Source organism: Sus scrofa, chromosome X (genome assembly GCF_000003025.6).
Source record: "Sus scrofa isolate TJ Tabasco breed Duroc chromosome X, Sscrofa11.1, whole genome shotgun sequence".
Classification (NCBI taxonomy): Eukaryota; Metazoa; Chordata; class Mammalia; order Artiodactyla; family Suidae; genus Sus; species Sus scrofa.
In genome coordinates this window covers 91,712,015-91,738,809 of record NC_010461.5, presented here as the reverse complement: position 1 = coordinate 91,738,809, position 26,795 = coordinate 91,712,015, and the positions used below count along the sequence as shown (strand labels likewise).

Below are 26,795 nucleotides of genomic sequence, written 5' to 3'. Positions count from 1 at the left end.
TTAAAATATCTAGTTTCAGCAAAAAATCACAACACACACACACAAGGCAAGTATGGAAAAAAAAGTCTGTGCAAAGGAAAAAAAGATGTCATAAAAACTGTGCCCTAGATGTTGACTTTACCAAAGATGAAACCAGCTATTTTAAATATCTTCAAAGAACTAAAGGAAACTAAAGAGGAAAGTATTAGAGGAAAGTATAAGAATAACGTCTCACCAAATATAGAATATTAATAAAGTGATAGAAATTATAAAAAAGATTGAATTTATGGATTTGAAAAGTGCTATAACAAATGAAAAATTCATAAAAGACCTCAATAGTAGATTTGAGCTGACAAAAAAAGAAATTGGAAAACTCGAAGATAATTCAATTATCATTTTCTAGTCTGAGGATCATAAAGAAAAACAGGATGAAGAAAAATGAACAGAGCTTCAGAGACCCATGAGACACCATTAAATAGCCAAAATGCTCATAATGGGAGTCTCAGGAAAAAAGAAGAAAAAAGAGCAGAAAGAATATTTGAAGAAATAGTGAATAAAGACCTCTCAAAATAGTCTACACATCCAAAAGCTCAAATATTTCCTAGTAGGATAACACCCCCAAAAATCCACCTCATAGTTAAACTGTCAAAGATAAAGAAAAAATCTTGAAATAAGGAAAATAAGAAGATAACTGGTTTCCCATAAGGAACAATGAGCACTAGAAGTCAGTCTGATGACATATACAAAATATTCAAAGCAATACACTGCCAACCAAGAATTCTGTATCCAGCAAAAATATCCTTAAATGAGGAGGAAATGAAGACATTCCCAAGAACACAAAGACTGACAGAATTAATGGCCAGAAGACCTGTCCTACAAGAAATGCTAAAAAAAAAGAGTCCTTCAGGATGAAATGAAAGGACAACAACAGCAAGAACAACAACAAAAATAAAACCCATGCAAAGATATAAAGAGCACCAGAAAGGGTATAGGTAAATATAAAAGACAATACAAATTTACCGGGGAGGAATTTTTTCCCAACATAAAAATAGCTGCAAAATTCAATAATTATACAACTGTGTTGATGGGTTTATAATATATAAATGTATAATCTATAAAGGAATAGTTTGTATTTCAGTAATAGCACAAAGGAGGAGAGAAGAAATGAAGCTGTATTGTACCAAAGTTTTTACATATGATTGAAATTGGGTTGCTATTAATCCAAAATAGATTGTATTAAATTAAGATGTTAATTGTAATCCCTGGGGTAAACACAAAGAAAATAATTTTTAATATAGTAAAAGAAACAAGGGAATTAAAAGATATGTTAGAAAATATCCATGTAAAACAAAAGAAATCAAAAATAAAGGAATAGAGAAAAAAAGACATGTAACATAGATAATGGCTAAATGGTAGATATAAATCATACTTTTTAAGTAGTTACTTTAAATGTAAATACACATTTAACTAGGTTACACAAGGCAGAGACTGCCAGGCTGTATAATAAACACACATGATCCAAATATATGCTGTCTACAAGAGACAAACTTTATAAAGAGACAAGTAGATAAGTAAAAGAGTGGGAAAAGATATATGATGCAAACAGAACCAAAAGAGAGCTAAGTGCCTATACTAATTATCAGACAAAAAGAATTTAAGACAAAATGTGTTACTAGAGAAAACAAAGGACATTTTATAACAGTGAATTTGTGAATCCACAATGAAGATTTAACAGTTATAAACATATTTCCGATCCTGCTGTGTAGCACTGGGAACTATATCTAGTCACTTAGGATGGAGCATGATAATGTGAGAAAATAGAATGTATACATGTATGTGTAACTGGGTCACCATGCCGTACAGTAGAAAATTGACAGAACACTGTAATTCAGCTATAATGGAAAAAAATAAAAATCATTATATTAAAAATGAATAAATAAACATATTTCCATCTAACTACAGAGCCAAAAAATACATGAAGCAAAAATCAACAGAACTGAAGGGAGAAATAGAAATTAAACAATAACAAGTTGGAGAATTTATTACCTCACTTTCAGTAACAGGCAGAACAAGACAGATGACCAAAAAGGAAATAGAATACTTGAACAAGGGTATAAACCAACTAGATCTAATGGACATCTATCTATAGAACACATCGCACAACAATAGCAGAATATATGTTCTTCTGAACTGCACATGGAATATTCTCCAAAAGAGATTATATATTAGTCCATAAAATAAGCTTCACTAAATCTCTTGAAGGATTAAAATAATAAAAAGTATGTTCTGTAAACATACTTGGAATATAATAGAATCAGAAATCAATAACAGAATAAAATTTTGGAAATTCACACAAAATGGATAGTAGAGAAGATACTGCAAAATAACCACTGATTCAAAGAAGAAATTACCAAGGAAATTAGAAAATACTTTGAGACGAATGAAAGGAAGAATAAAATATATACCAAATTTTCTCAAAAAGAAATTTATAACTGTAAATACTTATATTAAAAAGAAAGATTTCAGATTAATAACCTGAATTACCACCTTAATGAAACTAGAAAAAGAACAGCAAACTAAGCCCAAAGCAAGAAAAAAAGAAAAATACTAGTAGATTGTTTATTAATAAAATATTTAGATTTCCATTTTTATAAGTTATTATTCATTTTGAGTTAATTGTTGTATGTGGTATGAAGTAAGGATCAAGGTTTTTTTTTTTTGTAGAAGTCCAACTATTCCAAGACAATTTGTTGAAAAGATTATCCTTTCCAAGTTGAATTGCCTTGACACCTTTCTTGAAAGTCAGTTTCATATATGCATGTAATTATGCATATGCATGCATTTATTTTTGGACTTTCTTGTTTTGTTCCATTGATCTTCATGCCAATTTGTTCTTTTTCAAAATTAACCATTTTATATTTTTGTATTTATATATAAATTTGAGAAGCAGTTTGTCAGTTTCTTCAAAAATGTTAACTGAGATTTGACTGAAATTGTAACAAATCTATAAATCAATTTGGAGTTGATATCCTAACTACAGTTAGTTTTCCAATTCATGAATATGAAAGACATTTATTTGTCTTCTTTAATTTATCTCAGTAATCTTCATAGTTTTCAGTGTAATTAACATATATATTTTTGTCATATTCCTAAGTATTTTATATTTTATTTATTTATTTTTTTTGTCTTTTTGCTATTTCTTTGGGCCGCTCCCGCGGCATATGGAGGTTCCCAGGCTAGGGGTCAAATCGGAGCTGTAGCCACTGGCCTACACCAGAGCCACAGCAACGCGGGATCCGAGCCGCGTCTGCAACCTACACCACAGCTCACGGCAACGCCGGATCCTTAACCCACTGAGCAAGGGCAGGGACCGAACCCGCAACCTCATGGTTCCTAGTCGGATTCGTTAACCACTGCGCCACGACAGGAACTCCCCAGTATTTTATACTTTAAATGACACTTTTTAAAATTTTTATTTCCTCATTGTTCATTGCTACTGTATAGACATACAACTGATTTGTATCTGGTTCTGTTTGACAGATCTTTTTCTCCTCATTACATGTCATATTTTCCCACTTTTTGGCATTTTTCATACATTTTTATTGGATGCAAGACATTGTGAATTTTACCTTGCTGAGTGCTGGATATTTTGTATGGTTATAAATTTCCTTGAGCTTTATTCTGAAAATAGTTTGATCCCATTGAGGCTTGCTTTTAATCTTTGTTAAGCAGGACCCAAAACACTTTTAGTCTAGGGCAGTTCTGTACAATGAAAATTTTATGCAAGTCACAAATATGTGCCACATATGTTACATTTTCTAGTAGTCACATTAAAATATAGTGAAAAGAAATTGGTAAAATCAAATTTAGTTATATATAAATATATTACATATGTAATGTATTATATTGGTACCCCAAAACAAGAAAAAACAGTTCAGAAAATTAAAAACTATAGACCAATACTATGGAAATCCTCAACAAAGTATTAGCTTATTGAAACCAGTAATGTATGAAAAAAACACACTATAACCAAATGGGACTTATTCCAGAAATGCAAAGTAATCTATCATATGAATAGTCTAAACAAGAAAAAACCCATGATCATATCATTGATGCAGAAAAGTATTTGACAAACTTCAACATGCATTTTTGATTAAAAAAAAAATGTCTTGGCGGAGTTCCCGTCGTGACGCAGTGGTTAATGAATCCAACTAGGAACCATAAGGTTGAGGGTTTGACCCCTGGCTTTGCTCAGTGGGTTAAGGATCCAGCATTGCCATGAGCTGTGGTGTAGGTCGCAGACATGGCTTGGATCCCTCGTTGCTGTGGCTCTGGCGTAGGCCAGTGGCTACAGCTCTGATTAGACCCCTAGCCTGGGAATCTCCATATGCTGTGAGAGTGGCCCTAGAAAAGGCAAAAAGCCAAAAATAAATAAATAAATAAATAAATAAATAAATGTATGTCTTGGCAAACTTGAATTAGAATGTAACATCCACAACTTAAACCATAAAACCTACAGCTAACTCAGTAGTGAAAGACTGAATATTTTCTAACATCAATAACAAAGTATACCTGCTTTCAGTACTTCTATTCCAGATTGTATTGGAGATCCTAGACAGTGCAATAAGGAAGGAAAAACATTAAAGACATAGAGATTGGAAAGGAAGAAATGAAACTATCTTATGAATCTGTATAAAGAAAATTCTAAAGAATCTATTTAAAAACTTAGAATAAAAAATGAATTTCAGAAGGCCATATGCTAGCAATAAGCAATTGAAAACTGAAATTTTAAAAGACAGTACCATTGTAAATTGTTGCAAAGAAAATTAAGTACTTAGGTATAAGCTTTAAAAAAAAACATGTATAGGACTTATACACTGAAAACTACAAAACATGGATGTAAGAAATGACATACTGTGTTTGTGGATTGGAGGACTCGGAATAAATATACTTTCACTTAGCATAAGGTTTTCAAGCTTCCTCCATGTTGTAGCATGTGTCAATATTTCATTCCTTTCTAAGACTGGACAATATAATAACATACCACATTTTGTTTATCCATTTATCAGTTGATGAATATTTGGATTTTTTTCCCACTCCTTGTCTATTATGAATAATGCTGCTGAACATTTGTGTACAAGTTTTTAGGTAGAATATGTTTTCATTTCTCTTGGGTATTTAGCTAGGAGTGAAATTGCTGGGTCATGTGGTAACTTTATGTTTAATTATTTGAGAAACTGATGTACTATTTTCCAAAGTAGCTGTACAATTTCACACTCCTGCCAGCAGTGTGTGAGGGTGCGATTTCTCCAGATCATCGTCTTCACTGGTTATTATTTGTCTTATTTTAAATTATAACTATCCTAGTGGGTATAAAGTGGTATCTCATTTTGGTTTTGATTTGAATATCCCTGATGACCAGTGAGGTTGGGCATCTCATCATGTGCTTGTTTGTTGTTACTTCTTCTTTCGGGAAATTTCTATTCAAGTGCTTTGCCCATTTTTAAATTGGTTATTTGTATTTTTATCGTTGAATTGTAATTGTTCTTTATATAGTCTGGGTACAAGTCCCATATCAGACATATGATATTTAATTACTTTCTCCCATTCTGTGGGTGGTCTTTTCATTTACTTTATGGTGTTCTTTGAGGAACAAAGTTTTCAACTTTAAGTCCAATTTACTTTTTATTCTTTTGTTGCTTGGCTTTTGGTGTTATCTCTAAGAAACCATTGTTTTATCCAAGGTCATGAAGATTTACTCCTAAATTTTCTTCTTTGAGTTTTATAGTTTTTAATCTATTAAATTTAGTTCTGTGATTCATTTTGAGTTGAATTTTGTATGTGGTGTGAGGTAGGAGTCCAACTTCATTCTTTTTTTAATTTTTTAAAGTTTTATTGAATAGTTTATTTACAAGCTTGTGATAATCCTGCTGTACAACAAAGTGATTCAGTTATATATATATACATACATACAGCACTCTATCCAACGTCATTCTTTTGATTGTGGATAGCCAGTAGTCCTAGCATTCCCAACTGATTGCCAAAGGTGCAAAAGCAATTTAGTAGAACAACAGCTTTTTTAGTAACCGGTAAATGGTCATCCACAGGTGAAATAAATACAGACCCTCAATGTAAATTTCACCTCTTGAGCAAAAATGAAGCAAAGTGGATCACAGAGCTAAATGCAAATCTTACAAGTATAAAATTTGCAGAGGAAAACATAAGAGAAAGTCTTCATGACCTTGGGTTAGATAGAGTTCCTAGGCATAATACCAAGCGCATAACCCATTAAAAATTTGATAAATTTGACTTCATTGAAATTAAAACACTTCCCTCTATGAAAGATATCATTAAGTAAATGAAAAGATAACACACAATCTGAGAGAACACATTTGCAAGTTACATTCCTGAAAAAGAGCTAGTATCCAGAATATATTTTCAAAACTATCTAAATCCACCTATAAGCAAGCAATCAGCCAGATAAAAATGGGCAAAAGATCTGAACAGACACTTCACCACAGAGGATATCTAGATAGTAAATAAGTATATGAAGAGGCCCAACTTCATTAGCAATTTGGAAAAATGCAAATTAAAACCATAATGAGATACCACCATTTAATCTGTTGGAATAGCTAAACTCTAAAAACTTAAATGCTAAGGAGGATACAGAACAAGTGGTGAGAATGAAAGATGATATGGTCAGTGTGGAAAATAGTTTGGCAGTTTATTATAAAGTTAAATACACACCTGCCTCATGATCCAGCAATATCACTCCTAAATATTTAAGCAGCTTTATTCATAATTACTAGAAACTGGAAACAACTGCAATGTTCTCAAAGGGTGAATGAATAAACAACTATGGTATATCCATACAACATAAAACTATTCAGCAATAAAATGGAATGGGTTATTGATGGATACAAAAAATCTCAAAGATGTTAATGCTGAGTAAAATAAGCCAGTCTCAAAAGATTATCTACTGGAGTTTCTTTCATGGCTCAGCAGTAAACGAATGCAACTAGGATCCATGAAGATGCAAGTTTGATCCCTGGCCTCACTCAGTGGATTAAGGATCTGGCATTTCCGGCACTGCTGTTTAGTGAGCTGTGGTGTAGGTTGCAAACATGGCTTGGATCCCACATTGCTGTGGCTGTGGCTGTGGCCGGCAGCTACAGCTCCTATTTGACCCCTAGCCTGGGAACTTCCATATGCCACAGGTGCAGCCCTAAAAGCAAAAAATTTAAAAAAAAAAGATTATCTACGGTATGTTTTCATTTATAAGACATTTTGGAAAAGGTAAACTAAAGGAACGAAAAATGGAGAAGTGGTTGCCAGGGGTTAGGGTTGGGGAGAGTTTGATTATAAAGGGGCGACACTAGGGGATTTGGGGCTTGTTGGAACTGTTGTGTATCCTGGTTGTGGCAGTGGTTACATCAGTCCATCCAGGTCTGTGTGTCTTGATTATGATGGTGCTTAAACAGGTCTATACACTCATCAAAATTTTACTCTGTGTGAATCATACCTCAATAATACTGATTTGTTTAAAAAATATAAATTTCTCCACAGAAATACTTCTCCTTAAAAAATAACTACTATTGACAGTTTAGTATGTACCTGTCTATAACATGTAAGCATGTAACATAAATATTTTTTCAGTTGTACAAAGGGGATCATTTCACACAACATATATTGTTCTTTATGTTTCTTTTTTCACTTAAAAGTCTTAAAAATATATGGACAAATGCTTATATACAAAATGTATTTCTAACTATAAAGTGATAATAGACCTGTATTTTTAATAGTTTGGTTATAAACCGTTTTGTGGATGTGACATCATTTACTTAACCAGCCTCACACTGCACACTGTCGGATATTTAGGTTGTTGCCAGTTGTTTTGCTGTCAAGCTGCAGTGCTATAGTGAACAGCCCTGCATACATATCTTTTTGCAAGTATATTAAGATAAATTTCTTTTCTTTTTTTTTTTTTTTTTTTTTTTAGGGTCGCACCTGCGGCATATGGAGGTTCCCAGGCTAGGGGTTGAATCAAAGATAAATTTCTTTTAAATTTTTTTATTAAAGCATAGTCGATGTACAATGTTCTGTCAAGTTCTAATGCACAGCAAAGTGGCCCAGTCATACATACATATATATATATATATATATATTCCTTTTCTCATATTATCTTCCATCACATTCTACCACAAGTGATTGGATATAGTTCCCTGTGCTATACAGCAGGACCTCCTTGCTTATCCATTCTAAATGTAATGGATTTATTACTGCAATCCCAAACTCCCAGTCCATCCCACTCCCTCCCCTTCCCCCTTGGCAACCATAAGTCTGTTCTCTATGTCTGTGAGTCTGTTTCTGTTTTGTAGATAGGTCCATTTGTGTCATATTTATTTTTTTATTTTTATTTTTTTTGTCTTTTTACCATTTCTTGGGCCGCTCCCGCGGCATATGGAGGTTCCCAGGCTAGGGGTCTAATTGGAGCTGTAGCCACTTGCCTACGCCAGAGCCACAGCAACATGGGATCCGAGCTGCGTCTGCAACCTACACCACAGCTCACGGCAATGCCAGATCCCTAACCCACTGAGCAAGGGCAGGGACCGAACCCGCAACCTCATGGTTCCTAGTCAGATTTGTTAACCACTGCGCCACAACAGGAACTCCTGTGTCATATTTTAGATTCCACATATAAGTGATACCATATGGTAGTTGTCTTTTTCTTTCTGATTTACTTCACTTAGTATGAGAGTTTCTAGTTGCGCCCATGATTCTGCAAATGGCATTATTTTGTTCTTTTTAATGGCTGAGTAGTATTCCATTATGTATATGTACATCTTCTTAATCCAGTCATCTGTCAATGGACATTTAGGTTGTTTCTATGTCTTGGCTATTGTAAATTGTGCTGTGATGAACATAGGGGTACATGTATCTTTTTTTTAATGTTTTTATTAGAGTTGATGTACAGTGTTCAGTTACTGCTATACAGCAAAGTGGCCCTGTTATACATATATATATATACTTTTTTTCTCATAATATCTTCCATCATGTTCCATCAAAGGTAATTGGATACAGTTCCCTGTGCTATACAGCAGGACACCATTGCTTATCCACTCCAAATGCAATAGTTTACATATACCAATCCCAAACTCCCTGTCCATCCCACTCCCTCCCCCTCCCCCTTGGCAACCACAAGTCTGTTTTCCATGTCCATGAGTTTGCTTCTGTTCTGTAGAAAGGTTCATTTGTGCCATATTTTAGATTCCACATATGAGTGACACCATATGGTAGTTGTCTTTCTGATTTACTTCACTTAGTATGAGAATCTCTAGTTTCATCCATGTTGCTGCAAATTGCATTATTTTGTTCTTTTTTATGGCTGAGTAGTATTCCATTGTGTATATATACACCACATCTTCCTAATCCAATCATCTGTCAATGGACATTTGGGTTGTTTCCATGTCTTGGCTATTGTGAATAGTGCTGTGATGAACATGGGGGTGCATTTATCTTTTTGAATGAATATATTGTCCAGATATATGCCCAGGAGTGGGATTGCTGGATCATATGGTAATTCTATATTTAGTTTTCTGAGGAACCTCCATACTGTTTTCCATAGTGGTTGTACCAATTTACATTCCCACCAACAGTGTAGGAGGGTTCCTTTTTCTCTACCCTCTCCAGCATTTGTTATTTGTAAACTTATTAATGATAGCCATTCTGACTGGTATGAGGTGGTACCTCATAGTTTCGATTTGCATTTCTCTAATAATTAGTGATATTTAGCACTTTTTCACATGCCTGCTGGCCATTCATGTCTTCTTTGGAGAAATGTCTATTTAGGTCTTCTGCCCATTTTTCAATTGAGTTATTTGGTTTTTTTGCTCTTGAGTTGTATGAGTTGTTCGTATGTTTTGGAGATTAAGCCCTTGTTGGTTTCATCTTTTGAAACTATTTTCTCCCATTCTCTAGGTTGTATTTTCATTTTTTTATGGCTTCCTTTGCTATGCAAAAGCTTGTAAGTTCGATTAGGTCCCATTGGTTTATTTTTGTTTCTAAAGAAAAATTTCTAATTGTATGATTACTGGGTCGTAAGGTAAGTGTAATTTGAATTTTTATAGCTACTGACAGATTGCCCTCTATAGAAACAAGCAGAAGTTTTAGAATGAGTCATGGGTGCATTCTGCATTTTCCCATCCCAAATCCTTGAACTTCTCTCTTTCATAGGATCATGCCGATATTGAGTGGAAATTTGCAAGGACAAAGCTCTGGATGAGTTACTTTGACGAAGGTGGCACCTTGCCACCTCCTTTCAACATCATCCCCAGCCCCAAGTCATTTCTATACCTTGGTAACTGGTTCAACAATACCTTCTGCCCCAAAAGAGACCCTGATGGTAGACGGAGAAGGCACAACTTGAGAAGCTTCACAGTAAGACTTTTAAAAATTGTTTCCTTTTTAAAAAAATTTTTTTTTTGTCTTTCCAGGCCCGCACCTCCGGCGTATGGAGGTTCCCAGGCTAGGGGTCTAATCAGAGCTGTAGCCGCCGGCCTATGCCAGAGCCACAGCAACGTGGGATCCGAGCTGTGTCTGTGATCTACACCACAGCTCACAGCAATGCCGGATCCTTAACCCCCTGAGCAAGGCCAGGGATCAAACCCGCAACCTCATGGTTCCTAGTCAGATTCATTTCTGCTGCACCATGATGGGAATTCCATGTTTCTTTTTAAACACAACTGTTTTCTCCTTTCTCTCTTTTGTGACATTCCCTTTCTTAAACATTATAATACTACTCCAACCTACAGATGCTTTGGGGGTTCGTCAGGCAGCAGCTCCTATGTCGTGTTCCAGTCCTAATATTTAGAAATATATTCAAATATGTGGGCTGCTGGGAGACTGCTGATGTAACCTCTGTCCATTTTCAATTACAGGAACGCCATGCTGACAGCCTGATACAGAATCAACATTACCAGGTAAAGCTTCTTCATAGGGACTAAGCACAATCAATAGTTTTTGGTCAGTTGTGTGACCTTGGACAAGTCACTTACCTTCACTTAGCCTGTTTCTTCATCTGTAAAATAAGGATGATAAAACTTAAAGTATAGATGTGAGCAATGAGTGGTGAGTGTTTATGTATGACTGTTGTGTGTCCTGGCACAGTGTCTGACATATTGCACTATGTGGTCATTATCATTATCGCCGTTACTAACACAAAGCATGGTGACCCCGTGAATACCATTCCCAGGAGGCTAAGTAAAAAGATGCCATCCGTGTAAAGGAGAAGTATAGATTGACTCGAAGAAAACGTATCTTGATTACATAACTAGTGGACATGGAAATAAGCAGACTTTGTTACACTGAAGAATGACTTTCTCAACTTTATACAAGAAAAACTCATTTTGCTAGGAGGGTCAGAGTTTAATCCAGCCTGAAAGGAGAGGATATTAACTGTGACCATTCAAGCATTATTCTGTTCTCGATATTCTATGAATGTAAATTCACATTCATGTTAATGCTTAGGTGGAAAATTTTCCTTTCAGGGGAATTTGATTTTACTATCCCACTCTGCCACCAAATTGGGCCACATAATAAGTCTTCATGTAGCCAATGGTCTTACCTGGGGAGTTTTGTAGAAAATGGCTGGATTCTGTGAGGATTTTCCATGGCAGATAGTCTAAGCACGTTTTATTTTCAGTGTATGTTTCTTATTTTACTGAGAGCCCATAAAGGAAACTGAATGCTTCTTTATGTTTGTGTTTAAATTCCAGGAAGTTATCAGGAATTTAGTCAAAAGATATGTGGCAGCTATGATAAGAAATTCCAAAACAAATGAAGGACTAACAGAAGAAAATTTTAAGGTAATTTAGTCATAAAGTGGTTAAATTTCTCATTTCACATTTCTTAAGCATCATTTAATCTTCACAGGGTTTGAGGTTTCTGGTGGTGGAATTTCAACTGTCTATAATACAGTAAAACCAGCTACAACTCGTATTCTTTTTCTTAGAATAGTCTGTCATCCAGTAGGTCGAGAGATTTTACCAATTATCAGTCATACAACAATAAGCTTTATGAATAATAAAAATATGCATTCTTTTAATGTTCTGGGTTTTTCTCAGTTTTGGAATTGAATGCTTTAAATGATGTGGCAAGGATGTGTGATAAGAGGAAAGATAGCAAAGGGAAGATGCCTGGAGATGAACAGCCTTCTATAATTAGAGATGCAAGACAAAAAAAATCTACTGTTAAATCTCAGATTTATGAAATACTACCATTACACATTTTTGGTTGTCACACTGAGATGTGTGTGCTATTGGCATCTAGTGGGCAGAGACCAATGTTGTTGCTAAAAATCCTACAATCCACAGGACAATCCCCCACAACAAAAAATGACCCAGCTCAACATGTCAATTGGTTGAGAAACCCTATCCTAGCGCACATATGTATTTTCTAAGGAATATAAGAAGGCTCTTATCTTAACCTACAGACATAACTTACCTATTGAGGGCTTGCTATGTGCCAAGCATTCTGCTAGGTGCTGGGGCACAGTCATGAGCAAGATATCACCAGCACCTACTCCCTCATGGAGTGACACACAGTAATAATAAAGGGTGACGAATGACTGAGTATTCTAATAGGATCAACACAAGGTGCTGTGAGACATAGAGATGGGGGTGCCAGGGAGATACTCAACTGGGACTTGGGGATTTGGGGCAGGCTTTCCAGAGGAAGCAATGTTTAAGCTGAGGTTTGAAGGAGGAGCCAGATAAAGGAGATCTAGGGAGAAGAATTCCAGACAGAGAGAATAGCACATGCAAAGGCCCAGAGGCAAGAGAGGGAATGTCCATACAAGTGGAGAGTAACAAGAGTCTGGGAAAAGAGTAGAAAGAAATGAAATGGGAGAGATCGACGTGGACCAGGCCTTGAAAAACCTTATAATCTGTGGTATGACATTTTTCCTTTTTCCTAAAGTGGGTGGCAAGTTACTAAAAGGTGTTAAGCAAGGGAACAACATGATCAGATTTAAGCTTTTCAAAGATGGCTTTTAAAAGAGCAATCTAGTATCTAGGCAGTCAGTTAGAAGGCATTTCATAAGGACTAGAATAAACAGGGTCCCCTGTCCCAAAACACCATCTCATCACCTGACTAATTTTATTCCTGAGAGTCCTAAAAGCTTTTTCCTCTTTAGTAGCACTTTGATATGCACGTGCCTATGACAGCCCATACCCTAATCTAATACAGTAATTGCTAGGGAACACTTTAGTCTGTTGGCATGCTCCTGATAGCAAGTTTCTGAAACTCACTTGACCAGTCGCACACTTTCCCCAATGGCTAGCCCTGCCCACAGAATTTAATGTTTTCCTTGTGCTGGAATAATGTGAGAGTGTTCTGGTAGTTTGTGTACTTTGTGATTTGCTATGAGGCAAAACCTGGAACATTTCAAAGGATACCTAGTGTGCCAATTTTGAACTAAAGACCAAGCTTTTTAACATAATGTCTTCTCCCCTGCCTCAGGAATTGAAACAGGACATCTCCAGCTTTCGATATGAAGTGCTTGACCTCTTGGGAAATAGGAAGCACCCAAGGAGAAGCTTTTCCACTAGCAGCACTGAACTCTCTCAGAGGGATGATACCAATGATGGCAGTGGTGGGGCCCGGGCCAAATCCAAGAGTGTCTCTTTCAATTTAGGCTGCAAGAAAAAAGCCTGCCACGGGCCACCTCTCATCAGGACCACACCAAGAGTCAGTGGTGCCCAAGGGAAGTCAAAAGCAGAGTCATCAAGCAAACGCTCCTTCATGGGTCCCTCTCTCAAGAAACTGGGTCTCCTATTCTCCAAGTTTAACGGTCATATGTCTGAACCCAGTTCAGAGCCAATGTACACAATTTCTGATGGAATCGTTCAGCAGCACTATATGTGGCAGGACGTCAGATATTCTCAGATGGAGAAAGGGAAAGCAGAGGCCTGTTCTCAAAGTGAAATTAACCTCAGTGAGGTAGAATTAGGTGAAGCCAGGGGCGCTGCTCAGAGCAGTGAATGCCCTCTAGCCTGTTCCAGCTCTCTTCACTGCGCATCCAGTATTTGCTCCTCAAATTCTAAACTTTTAGACTCCTCAGAGGACGTATTTGAAACTTGGGGAGAGGCTTGTGACTTACTCATGCACAAATGGGGTGATGGACAGGAAGAACAAGTTACAACTCGGCTCTAAGTCAAGCCGTTATCACCCATTCTGGAACTCAGAAAATTTCTAATTTTGTTCCTCTCAGAGGTGACATAGAATATGGTTCCCTCACTGCCCCCCACTAGAAAGGAGAGTGAAACTCCTATTATTTGCATTGTCTTTTATAGCCACATTCTTCAGTTTTTTGTTCTTCTTATTACTATTATTTGCCTTTTTATACCTATAAACACTAAGTCCATTTCACAACCAACTGACGGGGTGTTTGCCCCTAAACAGCAGAGGTGCAGTCGGGTGCTTAACCCTTTGGCTTTGCTTTTCTTACCCTTGCTTCCTTGAAGCTCCAGGTGCCACTTTGCTACTGTTGCTGCCGCATAGATTCCTGACCTTCCTCAGGATCTCACACCATTTCCCCACAGAGCTGAGGGATGTGCTCAGCAGTCCCCACCAGCTATCAGATAAGGCAAACTAACCTGCCTATCTTTGTTGCCCTTCAATGCTCCACGCCGCCCATCCTGGTTCAATGAACAGCATCAAAGGGAGATTGAATAGACTCCAAGGAATTGTCAGCTTGTGGTTTCTAGGTATAACTGGCCTTTGTGTTGTTTTTGTTTTTAAACACTACAACTTCTCCTTAACGTGGGGGCTGTTGAATTTGTTTCTTAAAGATTTGTTAGTTTCCTAACGTGTGCCAGTGAACACTTACCCCGTAGTATATGTCATATCTAGTAGGTTAGTGGATTCCTTTCCTATGTTTGTGTATTTCAGTTAGCTTACTGCATTTTAAAATTTGATAGCATCCAGATTAGTATGTAGGATGTATACTGTTTTTTAAAAACTTCTACTGCACTCTAACCAATAGTCACTACATCTCATACACTGGCAAGAAAAAATAATTAGCTGGTATATTTATAGGGTCCTATTTACTGTTGATAGTTTTAATCATTGTTGCTATCAAAGGCATTTCTAAGATAAAAGCCTGGATTTGAAAATTTTTTTTATCAGACAAATGACATCTTGTTGAGGTGTCAGAATCTGAAAACTTCATCTTCATTGTAATCAACTGCTTTCTGATAAAACAACAACAAAACAATTTTAGGTCTAGATAATCTGATTCAAGTTGCAGTATTAATGTTCATTGGGGACAGTGGAATTGCATGTGTAAACTTATGTTAAATATATAACGTAACAACCCTAGTGAATTCATGGAACTACAAACATGATCCAGATTATACTGTCTTCAAAGAAAACTGCATTTATACATCCAAACAAATTATTTTCCACAGCTTAGGAATACCTCATCAGAATACATAGGTTAAAGTTAAAAAATGAAGCCCATGATGCATATGGTCATCATATTAGACCTGTTAACCATTGAGAGATTACCTGCTAATCAAGGTGGTTTTTTACCAATATTAGCACAAAGGTATCCCCAACATACACCCTAACATATGACCTGAAAGAGCCCGAGGTCTGGGTCTGGATGACTAAATTAATGTATAGCTCAAAAAGTAAGAGATATAATTAGTTGTTACCCTGTTCTTAGAAATGTCAACAGCAATAGGAAACCAGCTACATTCATATGGATACTTTCTGGAAAAATTAAGTGAAATGAAGCATTTTCAAACAATGCATATATAATATGCCTCCAAAATAGTTTTTGACAATGTAGTTTGTTATTTGAATTGATTCCCATTCCAGCCCTAGCTTTAGTGACTGACAAAATACTCTACATGAAGGACACACACTGGGGATGAGGGAGCAACAAGAAAGGTGATGAAGAACAAAGGTCAGATCCAGGGGAAAGTGATCAAGAGGACAAGCTACATCAAGATTCTTTTGTTTTTTCGGGTTTTTTTTTTTTTTTTTTTTTGGTCTTTTTGCTATTTCTTGGGCCGCTCCCACGGCATATGGAGGTTCCCAGGCTAGGGGTCGAATCGGAGCTGTAGCCACCGGCCTATGCCAGAGCCACAGCAACACGGGAACCGAGCCGCTTCTGCAACCTGCACCGCACGCAGCTCACGGCAATGCCGGATCGTTAACCCACTGAGCAAGGCCAGGGATCGAACCCGCAACCTCATGGTTCCTAGTCGGATTCGTTAACCACTGCGCCACGCCGGGAACTCCTCAAGATTCTTTTGGAAACAGATGATCACAAAGTAATTCCTTGGTCATACCTAAAGTGATCATTTACTCAAATCCAACTTCTCTCCTGCTTTGCTAAGTGGGACTATCATAGAATGGCCCTAACATCAATTACAAGTTACTTTCCAGAAGGAAGGTTTCTAAAGTTGCAGATTCAACTTTCCCAATTGTCAAGTTCACTTTAAGTAATAAATAGCACCTGGGCTACATTCATTTGCTGGCACCAAAAAACTAATACATGGCCACATTTCATCAAAAGAAAAAGATGTCTTTCTCACAGATGCATGTACTTGTGATGACCTAGGTCTAATTGTTCTGGCAGTTACTTTATCAATTTATCAGAAAACAAGAGTAGCCAGACATAGAGCCATGCTCCAAAATACAGTCTTCTCTCAGTTATGTTCTAAGGAGAGAATATGTATAAATCATAGTAGCCAACCCCTACTATTTAAAGAAACCAGAGTCATATTTCATGGGAAGTATATTCCTTTTTAAATCTTCTCAGGGTCATTGCCTTTATCACTTGGGCTTAAGACTTCACTAGTTGTGCTGAGGCCCAGCTATGTTAGGGACTGAGCCAGTTAGCTGTTAAAGCTAGCCAGCTATTGCCCTAACCTCCATGATGGTGACACCAACATTTTTATTACCTTTAACTCTAGCAGAAAGTAGGAAGGGAAAAAGATTTGTGTTCACCTCTTTGGCCTCTGGATCAGCTACTACCGAGAAAAGATATTTCAAATCAAATGTTTAAGTATGCCCAGAGAAGGCAGAAGCCAACTTGAGAGTAAATTTATAAACATAAAAGTTAGAGCTAAAAGAGAACCTTAGTGAATGAGCATCTACTCAATTCTAACCTCTTATTTTACAAACAGAAAAAAAAAAAAAAAAGAGGCCCGGAAAAGGATAATGACTTGCTCAAGGTCACAGAGCCAGTCAATAAACCCAAATCTTCTAGATTACAGAAACAAGACATTCATCATTAAGCATATGTTATACACAGGAGATGTGGAAATGGATTGGCCATTATAGGTAACTTTCTGTTCATTTGTCCAAAATGGTGTGAACTCCACAGATGTCAGACTGACATGTTTAAATGTAAAGGTATAATTATAAATAGTACAAGAATCATTTACTTTTTGTCTAAGCATCTCTACCATGGTTCACCTCCACCAGGGTGACTTCCTTATCACTTCTGGACACCTGTATGTGTTTGACTCCATCATAATTACATTAAAGTTCCTCTGATAATTGGTAAGGGTGAAATATTACAAATAAAATATCTGAATTATATTAGAAAATGGCCATTATTGAAGTAGGACCTCCAACTCTAGCTTTAAATCCAGTGGAGTACAAAGAAAACATTCCAAATTCAAAATCACCATTATTGAAGACGCCAAATTTTATAGATGTAAATCTCCAAGTTATATTTCTGTCCACTTACATGGGAATATGGGAAATTTTCTGGTTCTTTCTGCCTCTCATTGACATTTTTCATACCTCTCTGACCTAATCTAGGGTATTTTAGCTAAGTCCAAAACCTCCAAACATTTGCCCACAATTTGATTAAAGATTTTAAAAAATGGGAAAAGAATCTGAAAAATAACAAAATAAAAACATAAAAAACCTTACGGCCTCTACTTTTTTCAATGACTTGCAAATTTCATTGAAAAATATGAGTTCATACCTTAGCAAGAAAATATGACCATTTGACATTCCTATTGCCTTTTAGGTGAGACTCAAATGGTGTTTTAACTAACAGTTTAAGTGGCCCAGACCTTGGTTTGTTAAATCATCAGGTAAAAAGACGTGAAGTTAGGCAGACATTCTTTCCTGTTTATAAAAGTACACAAGAAAAATTGATCATATTATTTTGGTAATTTAATTTTCAAAACAGTGTTAATAAACAGATTGCTTGTAGAGACAGAGCCAATGTAAGTCGACATAATTGTTTGGATCATTTAAATAACCTCTTTATATGTACTTGTCAGCTCCCTCCAACCCCAAACACTGCAGCTTTGACTTAAATCTATGGGTATTTTAGACTGTTTCTTTGGCTTGCTTTATCTAGATAATTGTTCCAAATATCCACTTTGTTGGTGTAGAACTAGCCATTGGGAACCAAGTAACCCAATTCAGTGTGAGCATTACTTTAGTCTAGGGAAATGCTACTTCTACTGTATTTCCAATGACCTTTTCCATCACTTTTTCCAACAGATGTGGGGTTTGGCTTGCATTGTTTGGAGGGGAATGTTTGTAAAAGTGAAAACCTTGTCTGTGCACACGCACATATGTGTAATGCAACTTAGTAGCATTTGATTGCTCTGGCCTGGCCCTCATCCCTTTTGGTAATTACTAAATCATTTTGAAGGGAGGGGGAACAGGAATAACTTCAATGGAAAGAAACTTCCTGAGATATAGTAAGGAATTGCTGAAATGAACTGCTAAGGCAGCATCTGCTGTTGTACAACTGTTAATATTGAGAGCTCTCAGGATTTGGGGTTTCTGGGTTGAAGGAAAGATAAAGCCTGTAGGTCAGAAGAAAGAACCTAACTGTAAAAATAAGAATATATGTCTTTAGTGAATTAAGTAAGTCCGCATAGTTCAGAATTAGGGCACAGTTGAGACATAACTATTCATATATTGATATGTGGCCTAGGTTCTCCATCCATATGCTGCATGGTAGTCCAGAGAAGGAGGTGCTGATAGGCAGTTTTGAGAGTTTACTTTAAGAAACAAAGGAGTTAATTGCTGGAATGATACAGGCAGCTGGCCAGGGTGCTCTAGCATTTTTAAGCTCAGTGTTTGTTTTATTCCCACTCTAGAGTGGATTTGTATCTTATACTTGTTAGTTTATTGGATCTGAGTTGTGGTCTTTTTCTAAAGATAGACCACTGGTGTTTGTGGTATTTGAGAGACATATACATATTAAGAATTGCTGATGTTTAAATATAAAATTAAGTGGAATGGCCTTATGCCAAAAGCTTATTAATGTGAAAGTTTCAAAAGCTCTGTAGAAACATCCTGTTACTACACAAATGAAAGGCAATTTCTACAGTAAAATAAAAGTGTGATTTTTGATCACCGTAATTGACTTTCATAAATCCATAACTATAACACATCTGCCCTAACTCTCAAAAAGAAAAGCTTTCTTTACAACTCCAAATGACTTGATAGAACCAAAAAAGACTAAATGAAGAAGGGCCTGCAATGTGAATGCCATTTTCAGTAATGTGCAGAGAATTATGCCCTTTGGCTTTCTTTACGTCTGAGCAGGTTACAGGGTAATCTAACATCCCAGGAGATGCACTTCACCACATGCCCACACACATACTAATAAGATATCATTCTTGTGCTTTGTATTTTAGCCTAAGGTAGCCAACGCATCTGCAAGTATAGTTAAGCTGGGCTTGGCCATTTTGTCCTTTTCACAAAGTTCAATATATCCCACAATACTCATTGAGACCCATTGCCTTCCAACCTAGAAACCCTCTCGACAGTTCTCCAGTCTAATACAATCTTTAAAACTGAATCTTGGATGACAAGAAAAAAAAAAAGAGTAAAACAGGGCTAAATTACATTGTCAAACTTTTTAGCTAACCAAAGTGAGGTGGAATTCCCTGATTTTAAAAAAATGTAGTTTATGTTTTAAAACACTAACATCATCATTTTCTCACTCAACGAAATCCAGAAGTGTAACAGTATATGAAAAATAGCTCTGAACAAACTAAATCATTTTTCAAAGGTTGAGTTATATATAGGTTGAATTTCAGATCATAGCATATTCTTACCTTGTGATCACTGTATTCCTAAATTCAACATATCGGACTCATAATAAGGTTACATTTTAAATTATGCAGTATCACTTTTATAAATCTGCACATATTACAATTACTGGAAGGATTGCTTTCTCCAAATTTTATCTAAGAAATAAAACGAATTTGCCAAAACTCTATAGAAAAGAAAAACAAAAGGTAAAAGTGAGAGAGAGTAGTATGGAAGAGAGCTAGATTCTTTTTCTGGTGTTATACTTTGGCCTCATAAATACACAATGTAACTTCTGAATATCCTCAATGGTAGAAAATAATAATCCTATAAGATTAAATTCTTAGAACAGTCAAAACTAACTTTGGATCCATCTTTGGTAAAAGGTTGGGCGATCAAGCTGAGTTCTATTCTTTGATACTTTGATAGACACAAGTATAAAATAACAAGACAGTTTCTTGTAGGCTTTATAAAGTGGCCTGAAGCTGCTCCTTGGAATCTAGTTCTTTCCTTATCAACTTTGAGAAATAATTTGTGTACAATTACCTGCATCCATTTAAATTGATGAGTGGAGTTCCCATCATGGCTCAGTGGTAATGAACCTGACTAGTATCCATGAGGATGCGGGTTCATCCCTGGCCTCGCTCAGGGGATTAAGGATCTGGTGTTGCCATGAGCTGTGGTGTAGGTCGCAGATGCAGCTTAGATCGAGCGTTGCTGTGGCTGTGGTGTAGTCTGGGAACTTCCACAGGCCACAGGTGTGGCCCTAAAAAGAAAAAAAAAGTTTACAATTTAGTGAGTTTTCACAGTTGTATACACCCCTAGAGCCATTACCAAAATCAAGATACAAAAATTTCCATCCCTCCCAAGAGAGGCCTTTTTCCTCTTTGCAGTCTGGAAATCTAGTTTAAAACATGCTTGAAACAGTGGCAGCCTTACTAGAATAAGTTTATGTCCTCCCAAGGAAGAAACATTAAAGAACACTGTATTTAGATATAGAAACTCCAGTGATTTGGGAACAACCATAATGACTTAACTCTTGAAATATTTGTGTCTCAACAGTAAAACAGACACACACACAAAACAGTAAAACACATTCCAACTTCCAATGGCTTATGTTGTAAATAAACTCAGAATTGGCTTCCCAAACCTTATTTGATCCACAAGAAATGACATTTTATAAAGCAGAGGCTCTGACAACTAGGCTATTAGGAAGAAAGGACAGTAGGGAAAAGCCCCAGCATTCCCAGAAAATTGAGGGGAGGATTTTGGACTCAGAATGAGCTCTGGTAAGAGAAGTAGGAGGTGGCTCTAATGGGAGGATGGCAGCAGCTGGATGAATTTTCGTCATTTGAAAATCACATGTTCACATTATGTATTTCCTGTGTAAGATCTAATCACATTATTTAAAGTACAGATGCATCTATTTGTGGTCACATCCTGTAGGACTTACTTTTACAGCATATATTAAGGATCGCTTTGACTAACCAAAGCAATGTAGCGTATAGTCTGATAAGTAGTGATAACTGCTTAGTATACTTGGGCAGGAGAAGCAGTCAGAATTCTAGAGTCTAAGAGGATCCACTGGAACCAATGGCACTGAATGGAATTTTGTGTGAGCTCATGAGGAAGCCTCTAAACTCTAGGGGTTAACACGTTAATTAGTCTGCAGTTTTTTTAATGTTAAAGGTAACCCAATTTGTTAACTTATTAACTTGAAAATTTTAACTGTTCAAATTACTCCTCTAACATAGTAAAGGTAAACCCATATGTTCTTTTATTTTAAATATAAAAACAAAGACCTTCTCAAGGACATCTCAATTCAGATAAACATCTTTCTCAAGTGAAATCATTTTAATTTGTCTATTTCTTATCATACAGAACACATACCAGCCATAGGGTTCAAGAAAGTATCACTATTAAACTCTTCATAGGATTCTATTTCAAGATTTCTCAAAAACGAGTTGAAATATAGGATGAGGAGTTTCTTCCTATTCAAAACAATGAATGTAGCTTGGAGCCGACATTTGGTAGAAGATAAAGAATACTTTTAGAAAACACAGGAAGTGTTTAATTCACTTCCTTAGCCTAGTTGGAGGCCCCAATCACACATCACCATCCAGAAAACATATGCATCAAACTTAAGGTTAAAATTGTATCTCCTGAGCTTAATCACGAAAAGGGAAAATTCCAAATGTGTTTGTGTACATGGCATTTTGGCTTTGCGACTATTTCATGAGCTAAAAACTTCCTTGAGTAACTATTACTTTTATTTAAATATTTTCTGTAAGAAGTGCAAAGTTACTGTCATCCTTAAACATTAAAAAGAACCTTGTACAATAAAATGATTTTGTGTATTTTTAGCTTCAGTATAAACAAAAATAAAGCATTTACTTTTGTCTCCCAAAATGTATGGCTGCTCAAATTTAAGGTGTTTTGTTCCTTCCTTTTCCAACATAATCGTTTATAGCCACCTATTATTAATAAACATCTATGAACAATGACGGATTTTACGCTACAATTTAACCCGCAGATACACTTAAGGGAGATCTCCACAGTCTAATATATTTTGAAATATAGATGGTTGAGAACATTAATATCATTATATTTCCCATTAAACAAGACTATATTAAATATTCAGAAAATTGGATAAGTATTCATAAAGAAACTTTGAGATGATGACATGAAGGGACTAATACAGCTACTCACACATATGCACTGACAAACCTTATGGGCCTTATCCTGAAAACTTCTGAGTATCCAAAATATGATACATGTCGTACAGAGCAGTTTGAATCTGTGGGTCAGTGGGAAGACACGTAAGTTGAGGTTAAACTGGTCATTAAATTCATGTAATATGAGTGCATTTGGGTAATATTTTTTCAGGTATTGGTTGATGTTTCTTTTAAAATTTTTTGTAGTCATGAATTTTTCAGCAACTGGTTTTCCCCTTAATTCAGATTTTTGAAGTCTTGTCTTTCATTTTACTAATTAGCATTAACTTTTAGAGCACTGGTTAGCATACCAGAACAGTTTTACTTTCAGCCAAATAACTCACTTGCAAGTGTTGGCCTAATTATTTTAGGTGTGATTGGGTACATAACATTTACATATTGGTTAAATAAGACAACTAAAAAGGCAGTAATATACTTGAAAAAGATGTGCAACCAGCATAAGCAAATAACTCTGACAAATCAATAATAAATACACAACCTGAACAACTAGCAAATAAGCACATGAAATGGTATTCAACATAATCAGGGAAATGCAAATTAAAACCACAATGATAGCACTTACCACCAAACCCACCAAGACGGCTAAAATCAAAGACTGACACCACCAAATGTTAACAGGATGAAAAGCAACTGGAACTCTCATACATTGCTGATGGGAGTATAAAATGATATAGCTACTTTGGAAAAATGTCCTGTATTTTCATAGTCAATATATACCTAACATATGACCCAGGAGGAATGAAAACAAATGCTCACAAAAAGACTTCGATAGAAATGTTCATAGCAGCTTTATTCATATCTAAAAAACTAAAAATAGCCCAGGTGTCCATCAACAGGAGAATGGACAAAACAATGGCAGATTCATACAAAGGAAATGCTACTCAGCAATAAAAAGAACAATTGACACACATCACATGGTGTAAAAAAGCCTTACGCAAAGGAGCATGTACTCTGATTCATTTAAATAGTTTGAAAATGATGGGGGAAAATCAGAAGAAACAGTGGTTGCCTAGGGGATGGGCTTGGGGAAGCAGAGATTGACTGGGAAGGAATATGAGGGGATTTTATGGAGTGATGACAGTGTTATCTTAATAAAGCCTGGAGTTTCAGATGTGTGACTTGCCAAAATTCATTGCATCGAACACTAAAGATTTGTGCACTTCATCACATGTAAACTTTACCTTAAAAAGAAAAGCACCTTAAAAAAAAAACTTTAACAAATACTGAACTCTAGTCAACAGTATGTATGCTGCAATGCCTTGGGTAAAGTTTAAGTTTGCAATTTTATTTGTAATCATCAAAAAAATAGGATTTATAGATGGATATGTGAAAAGATAAGTATAGTAAAATGTTAACTATAGAATTTAGGTGGTGGATATACAGATGTTCTTTGCACAATTATTTCAATTTCTTTATGGCTGCACCTGCAGCATATGGAGGTTCCTCGGGCTAGGGGTCAAAACCACAGCTGAGTATGTTTTGTAGGTTAGATAACAGTATTTTTTTTTCTTTTTTGGCTGCACCCACGACATATGGAAGTTCCTGAGACAGGGACTGAATCAAGTCGCAGCTGTGACCTATGCCACAACTGTGGCAACACAGGATCCTTTAACCCACTGTGCCGGGCCAAGGATCAAACCCACGCCTCTGCAGTGACCTGAGCCACTAGTCAGATTCTTAACCTATTGTGCCACAGTGTGAACCCCAATTTCAACCTTTATGTTTAAACTTTTTCATAATAAAATGTTGGGAAAAAATAAGCAGTGAGTGAAAGAAAATAACTATGTTAACAAAAACCAAATCTACACTATGCTTCAAAACAACTAGGAGGAAGAAAACTTCTTGTGGTTGAAGCTATTTCGGCAGACCTAAAAGAATGAAAAGAAAAATAAAGTTCGACTGCTGAAGCAAGCAAAACAACTGAATATAAAAGAGGGAGTTCCTGTCGTGGTGCAGTGGTTAACGAATCCGACTAGGAACCAGAAGGTTTCAGGTTTGATCCCTGGCCTTGCTCAGTGGGTTAAGGATCTGGCGTTGCCGTGAGCTGTGGTGTAGGTCGCAGACGCGGCTCGGATCCCATGTTGCTGTGGCTCTGGCGTAGGCCGGTGGCTACAGCTCCGATTCAACCCCTAGCCTGGCAACCTCCATATGCCGCAAGAGCGGCCCAAGAGATGGTAAAAAAAAGACTCTTCATCCAGGAGTTCCCTGATGGCCTAGTGGTTAAGTATCTGGCACTGTCACTGCTATGGCTCAGGTCACTGCAGTCATGTGAGCCAGATCCCTGGCCCAGGAACTTCCGTATGCTGCAGACCAAAAAAAAAAAAAAAAAAAAAACCAAAAAGAGTATTTTTTTGTAGGGCTGTACATGTTGTAGAACTTTGATTTCTTTTAATTCTGGTAAGAACACTTACCCTGAGACCACTGTCTCAACAGATTTTTAACTGTAAAATACAATATTGTTATCTATAGGCACAATGTTGTATAGCAGATCTCTGGAATTTCTCTTGCATAACTGAAATTTATCAAGACAAAAAAGTGTTACTTTGATCTGGTTAATACACCAGCAAGGGAATAAAAGAGGTTTTTGTTGTTGTTCTTTTAGTTTAGTTTTGTTTTTTAGGGCTGCACCCGCAGCATACGGAAGTTCCCAGGCTAGGGGTTGAATCAGAGCTGCAGCTGCCAGCATATGCCACAGCCATGGCAATGTGGGATCCAAGCTGCATCTGCAACCTACAACACAGCTCATAGGTATGCTGGATCCTTAACCCACTGAGTGAGGCCAGGGATCGAACCCGAGTCCTCATGGATATTATTCGGGTTCTGATGAGCCACAATGGGAACTCTAAGTTTTTTTTTTTAAGTCAAGAACTTTACGGGAGCTCCCTCAGACTTAAAAATTGCCCCAAACGGGAGTTCCAATCATGGCTCAGCAGAAATTATTCTGACTAGGATCCATGAGGATGTGGGTTCCATCCTGGCCTCGCTTAGTGGGTTAACAATCTGGTGTTGCTGTGAGCTGTGTGGTAGGTCACAGACGTGGCCTGGATCCAGTGTTGCTATGGCTGTGGCATAGGCTGGCAGCTGCAGCTCTGATTCAACCCCTAGCCTTGGAACTTCCATATTCTGCAGGTTTGGCCCTAAAAAGCAATAAATAAATAAGTGAAAAAAAATTTTTAAATAAATAAAACAAATCAAGATCAAGAACTTTAGAGCTCTAGGAGTTCCCGTCGTGGCGCAGTGGTTAACGAATCCGACTAGGAACCATGAGGTTGCGGGTTCGGTCCCTGCCCTTGCTCAGTGGGTTAAGGATCTGGCGTTGCCGTGAGCTGTGGTGTAGGTTGCAGACGCGGCTCGGATCCCGCGTTGCTGTGGCTCTGGCGTAGGCCGGTGGCTACAGCTCCGATTCAACCCCTAGCCTGGGAATCTCCATATGCCGCGGGAGCGGCCCAAAGAAATAGCAACAACAACAAAAGACAAAAAAAAAAAAAAAAAAAAAAAAAAAGAACTTTAGAGCTCTAGTACTAGGGTAGAATATTTTTTCTACAATTTGTAAATGATTTGAAAAATCTCTACCACATAGTTTATGAAAAATCATAAGATCTGCAAGAAAATATTTGCTGATTAAGTGGACTGATAACCTATATAACACCAATAAATGAATGTTATTATTAATGTTCAGTGAAAATAGATCTTCGTATTTTATTCATTACCTGGCCTGAATTCATAAGAATTAATTCAGTTTAACCTCAGTTCTATGGAGTCACTCCCCAACCCTCTCACAAAAGGTTTAGCCACTGGCCTGAGTCACTTAACAGGAAAAAAAAATAGCTCTTCAACACTAAAGGATTTCCTGGTTTCTAGGCTCCCCTCTGGCAGCTGTAGGAGAAAAGTGAACTCAAAACTGTTATTATTAGGAAAACAGTGAAGCAGTAAAACCTGAAGTGGTTCACTCGCCTCGAATAGTTTCAACTACAAATAAACATCATGGTTTAA

The 26,795-nt window shown here is 36.8% G+C and overlaps 1 protein-coding gene across 2 annotated transcripts in view; it reads left to right on the top strand.

The window, feature by feature from the left end:
• TRPC5 (transient receptor potential cation channel subfamily C member 5) overlaps positions 1-22,476 on the top strand; it is a 272,031-nt gene extending 249,555 nt beyond the window's left edge. Inside the window, exons 10-13 of one of the 2 annotated variants that reach the window (XM_005673829.3) lie at positions 10,213-10,416; positions 10,917-10,958; positions 11,754-11,843; positions 13,498-22,476. In XM_005673829.3, coding sequence (XP_005673886.1) covers positions 10,213-10,416; positions 10,917-10,958; positions 11,754-11,843; positions 13,498-14,190 — 1,029 coding nt within the window. In that variant the 3' untranslated portion in view covers positions 14,191-22,476. 2 annotated transcript variants of the gene reach the window in all.